Source organism: Cyprinodon variegatus, unplaced genomic scaffold (genome assembly GCF_000732505.1).
Source record: "Cyprinodon variegatus isolate N-32 unplaced genomic scaffold, C_variegatus-1.0 Scaffold600, whole genome shotgun sequence".
In the NCBI taxonomy this organism is placed as follows: Eukaryota; Metazoa; Chordata; class Actinopteri; order Cyprinodontiformes; family Cyprinodontidae; genus Cyprinodon; species Cyprinodon variegatus.
In genome coordinates this window covers 85,693-91,385 of record NW_015151053.1, presented here as the reverse complement: position 1 = coordinate 91,385, position 5,693 = coordinate 85,693, and the positions used below count along the sequence as shown (strand labels likewise).

Sequence of the window (5,693 nt, the reverse complement as noted above, 5' to 3'; positions counted from 1 at the left end):
GATTAAAACAAAACTGCTACTCTTTAACTATAAGGTAGCATTTAGGTTACGTTGACACTGCAGGCCATAATGCTACATTTTAAAATTTGGTGAAATCTGATTGTTTTGCATGGCCATTCAAATTTCCAAATATATGCAACTTGTGATCTCTCGTGTGAAATGCATTCATAAAGGTAAAGTGTGCCACATGCACAGTACAGGACGCAATGACGGCATAAGTCGCGAACATGCTCTGTGTTTACGGAAGTAAGCATGGATGGTAATGCAATCTTTTCAAGAAGATCAACAAGAAAGACTGCTCTTCACATTATCGTCTATCATGGTCGTGCCTTCCTTCTTCTGTATTGCAAGCTGAAGAATAGGGAGTTTAAGGTTTAAAGTTAGAGGTTGAACAAATAAATACTGCAGGATGGGAAAAGTGAGATATAATCAAGTAGAATGATGAAAATTGGTCTTCCAGCAGTCAAACCCTATAACAGCATAACTATACGGATAGCTCAGGATAACCTGAGCCACTCTAACTATAAGCTTTATCAAAAAGGAAAGTATTTTTAATTTGATTGTGGATTCAACTAAATGTATTGATTTAATGACAAGCAGAGAGTAAAAGTTGTGATAGTGCTGAAGCAAACTGAGGATAGATGTAATATACATAAACAGGTTTGGGAGACAGGGGAATAAAGCAGCTAAAAAAAACAATCCAAAAAAACCCTGCATAGAAAACCTCCATCTATTCAATTTTCCATCATCTTATCCCAAGTGGGGTCGTGAGGGGTGCTGGTGCCTCCAGCTGGTGTCTCCAGCTGTCTACGGGCGAGAGGCGGGGTACACCCTGGACAAGTCGCCAGTCCATCGCAGGGCCATTAAAAACATATATAGTTCAAATTCAGAAAGTCTGTTTTTAAAGTCTAAATTTAGGAAAATTATGCCTAAAGTGATTGGCTAGCTGTAAGCCTGTAGGAACCAGTAAGCAAACTGGGAAGTTATATGGATGGAAAATGCCTCAATGCAGCAACAGTATTTAGCACCAACAAAAGAACTGCACTGTGTTGGCTGAACAATATATACAGAAACAGATAATTAGTAAAGTCCAAACTGGTTTGTTTTGCCTCTATGCAACAAATTAAATAAACTGTTGAAAGAATTCAAGTTTTTCTGTATAATAAGTATTTTTTTTTTCACAGAACCCTATTTAGTCTGCCCAACCAACCACATTGATGTGACAGCAGGTGACAATGTCGTTCTGCCATGTTACCTCGATCCACCTGTGGACGCTTCAACCAAAACCATTCTGTGGAAATTCAGAAACAAAATTCTACTCCATTATAAAAGTGGAGAATATACGTTTGTAGAAGATGAAGAACAGATCTACCTTTTTAATGAAGGACTGACAACAGGAAATCTATCCCTGAAACTCTTTTCGGTGGACCTCCATGACAACGGAGAATACAAGTGTTACTTTATCACTAAACATGTAAAAAGAAGTTGCTCATTTATCGTCACTGTTGGTAAGTTGGTGATTTTCAATAGCTTTATAAAATTAATCCTTGTCTATTTTGTTCAAGAGCAACTTTTTTATTCCCAATGACTGTCTGTATTTAAAGACGTATTTGGTTAGATGATATCATGTTGCTGATTCTGAGAAAAAATTTGCTCAAGAAATTCATTGTAGTTTATTGTAATACCACTTAACTTTCAGTATTGTACCCCGGTTAAAAATTGGTCAAAATCCTTAAAATGATAAAACGTTTTAATTTATATTTGACTAACTTCACAATAAAATGGCCAGAAGGGAGAATGTTGGGGAAAATAGAAGGAAGAGACTTAAATACATTTCAGGTTACATACATAAAAACAAAAACAAAATTAATAAGCAGTACTGAACAGGTTAGAAAATAAAGTCATGTGATAGATTTCCCCATTACACAAATGCATTGACTTTGTTGGTGTAACTCTGATAGGTGTTGCAGATGAGACAGAAATTATAGGCTCAGAGGAACCAGTCTCAGCAGAGGTTGGCAATCATGTTATCCTGCCATGTCATGTGGAGCCCCCCATCAGCCTGACCGATCAAACAGTGGAATGGAGTTTCAACAACTCTAATGTGCATGTTTACAGAAGTAAAAAAGATGATCCAGGACCGCAAGATGAGAGATACAGAAACAGAACATCTCTTTTCCATGAGGAATTAATCCATGGTAACATGTCTCTCAAGCTGATTAATGTAACTAAAGAAGATGCAGGAAATTACACCTGTATCATTCCAAAGATGGCTGGTAAAGGACACATGGGGATGGTTACCCTGAAAGTTGGTAAGCCTTGTTGATTTTTTAACATTTATTTAAATGTGATAGAAATACTCTGCATTTATTTCATCTTGTCACAATTATTCCACATTTCCAGTTTCAAAAGACATGTGTTTTTGTCCAGGTAGGAAAATCTCTCATTTATTATCCTGATATAAGAACTGAATGCTTTTATTACATTTATATGTTTTTTTTCTTCCACATAAAAAGTTCCACATAACAAGGATAAGGATAATGGTGAGTACTACCTTCTCTATATCTATTGAAAAAATGGCTTAACTTAAAAAAAAGTTAAGTAAATAAAAATTAAGTTTATATGGAAGCAGAAAAAATGGACCTGACTTTTCGGCAAACTTTATACAAATGGGACTACACTGATAAACACTTCAAGTTCTTCTTAATGGCATTAAATTAAGCAGAAGTTATGATTCATTGCCTACTTTAGTTTTTCTTTTTTTTTTTTTTAAGTATTAGGATATTTGAAGTGTTATGATTAACATCAGTTTGACTAAACCTTGATCCGATAAGCTTGTTCAAGGAAACAGTCTGCTGATCCAAAATTGCAATTCTTGCTGTACATCGACTAAAGCCTTAAAATCCATACAAAGTTTTTGATTTCTAACATAACCGTATTTGAATTCATTAATCCTCTTCTGAACTTACTTTGCAATAAATCAGACTTTGAAAATCAAACTCAAGAATACTAAACATTGAACTGCATCACAAATGCTTGATTTTTTTTTTTTAATATATCCTTTTTCTATCAAAAATTTTTTTTTTTATTAATTTCTTTGTTGTTTTGTTTTTTTAATTGTGAAATGTGTGAAAATAGATTCGAAGAGAAAGTTGTTTCATGTTTTATCCTCTCATAATGTCACTTTATAAACTTTATTCACTTTTTTTTTTTTTTTTCATTTTTTATTTACAAATTTAATTAGCAAACCAAGAAGAAAACATATTTGATTAAATAATTTTTCATCAAATGATTTGCTTGAATCCGAAATCTGTAACACTTTACAATAAAGTAGACTAAATTTGATTAACCACTAGAGAACATCTAAAGAACTAAAATGGACAAAAAGGGTAGTTAATCATTAATTGCTGTGGAACACCCAGTCCAGCCTTAATATGGGACTTCTGCTTAGTTACCTGGAAACACAAAGAAACTAATCAGGAACTAATGAGAAGTTTTGCTAAACCTAAAGGTATACAAAATTATCAGTTAATGGTCAGGTTGTGATTAAATAATTATTTCCAGATTAACCCCTTAGTATAATGATTCACTTTACTTTATGGTACACAAGACCATCAGAAATGGACTCAATGTCCATAAAAATAATTACTAGGCAATAATTTGGTATTAAGTAATTATTAAGTAAAATATTATTTCTTAAGCTGTGGCTTCACAGGTTAAGGGTTTATTCAAAACGAATGGAGAAAATTTCTACTCTAAAAATACAGTATCTGCAGTTAAAATTTCTAATTTTTGCGTAACAAACCAGTTGTCCTCTAATAAATACTGGTTAATTGCTCTTTAGGCTCTGTCCAAATATCCACCCTAAGACGTCAATAACTATATAGAGCAGGGACCACATAGTGGACTTTATAGTTAACTCAGTTAACTGATCGTTCGGACAGATGATCACTACTTTTTTCCCACTGTTTGTCACATGACTCTAAATCCCCAGACTATGCCGGCACCATCTTTGTTCTCCCATAATGCTCTGTGAGGAGAGGCTGATATTTTAGTAAATATCAGCCTGTGTAGTAATTGTCCATTCAGGCTACTTTTCTAAGTGCATTGGGGAAAATTTTGAGTCCACGACTTTTTCATCCACTAGACATTCAGACCCTCATATTAAATGGCCTAACCCCTATATAGTGCTCTATACAGGAGTTATAGCGCACATTCAGACACAGCCTTATTTTCTTATTACCGGTAGTTCCTCTTTGGTTTCCCTGGTAACTATCCATTAATCATGATTAGTTACTCTGGGGTTCCCAGGTAGGTAAGCAGTCATCCCATAATGAGGCTGGGCTGGCCGTTCCCCAGTAAGTACTGGTTAACTACCCATTAGTTCCTAATTAGTGCTCTAGGTGCTCTCTAGTAGGTAATTCAAATTTGTGTACCTTATTTTAAAGTGTTACCCAGATATCAATAACCATTAAGATAATTGACTCTTAACCTTCTGCAATTGTTGTTGAGGGAATGGTTATGACCACCTAACTTCTTTACCGACATTGAGTCATGGATCAATGGAGCAACTAGCTAGCAGACATAGGGGAATTCATCTTAAATGGCTAATTACTTTGAAAATCAGATGTAATGAGCCTTCAGGAAACGTAGATATTAACATGTTGGTGTTTTTAGCCATTATTGAGATCAGGAAAACATACAGCCACCACCTGTTTATATATTTTTTTGTTTATCTGTTTTTTGGATATTTGTTTCATTTCTCAGTTAAATCAAAAAAGATGATTAAAACTGCAGCATATTAATTTCAAAGTTTGTGCAAAGGTAACTAGATAAACAAACATCGATCAGTCTAGAGTTCCTTTGAAAAGTTGACATAAAAAAAACCCTGATACAATATATCTCTTCTTTTTTACAGAATTGTCCCATTGCTGTTCACATGAAGTGTGTATTGCTTTGGGTGTCTTACTATTGGTCTTACAACTTGTCTGCATTGGCGTACCGGTAATCATTTTTTGTGTAGGAGCTAAAACGAAGTGTAAGTAACAAAATTTACATTATTTCATTTATCAGTTGCCTGTTTCAATGTAAAATCTGTAAAAAAAAAGAAAGAAAAAAATTGTAAAAAAAAAACATTATGTTGTTTTTTTAAAAAAAATTTTTATTTTGCATTTACTGAAATAAGTACAGTGAACTAGGTATTTTAGGCTATGCTAACCAGAGCTTTATTTGTAGAGAAAACCTATACAGTAGACCTACATTAGTTTAACCAACTGAATAATCAAATAGTATTTACTTTATAGTATACAGTGGAAATACCTTTATCGTAGTTAAGACTTCTCAAAATTAAAATTTAAATATGCTAAATTATTGCATAGGAAATTTACAGTTTAGTCCCTCCATCAATCTTTTGCCGCTTAATCGGGCTGGTGCCTATCTCTATCAGTCTATGGGCGAAAGACAGGACACACCCTGGACAGAGCGCCAGTCCATTGCACAGCAACACATTCACTAACACAATCACATCCATCCATCCATCCATATATCCATCCATCCATCCATCCATCTTCAAACACGCTTAATCCCAAGTGGGGTCGCAAGGGGTGCTGTGCCTATCTCCAACAGTCAATGGGCGAGAGGCGGGGTACACCCTGGACAGGTCGCCAGTCCATCGCAGGACAACACATTCACAA

The 5,693-nt window shown here is 34.7% G+C and overlaps 1 protein-coding gene across 1 annotated transcript in view; it reads left to right on the top strand.

The window, feature by feature from the left end:
• Positions 1–5,040, top strand: part of LOC107096135 (butyrophilin-like protein 2) — an 8,158-nt gene extending 3,118 nt beyond the window's left edge. The window contains exons 2-5 of the mRNA XM_015392648.1: positions 1,185–1,508; positions 1,962–2,430; positions 2,517–2,543; positions 4,919–5,040. Coding sequence (XP_015248134.1) covers positions 1,185–1,508; positions 1,962–2,326 — 689 coding nt within the window. The 3' untranslated portion in view covers positions 2,327–2,430; positions 2,517–2,543; positions 4,919–5,040. The remainder of the gene's footprint in view (positions 1–1,184; positions 1,509–1,961; positions 2,431–2,516; positions 2,544–4,918) is intronic.
• The last annotated feature ends 653 nt before the right edge of the window (positions 5,041–5,693 follow it).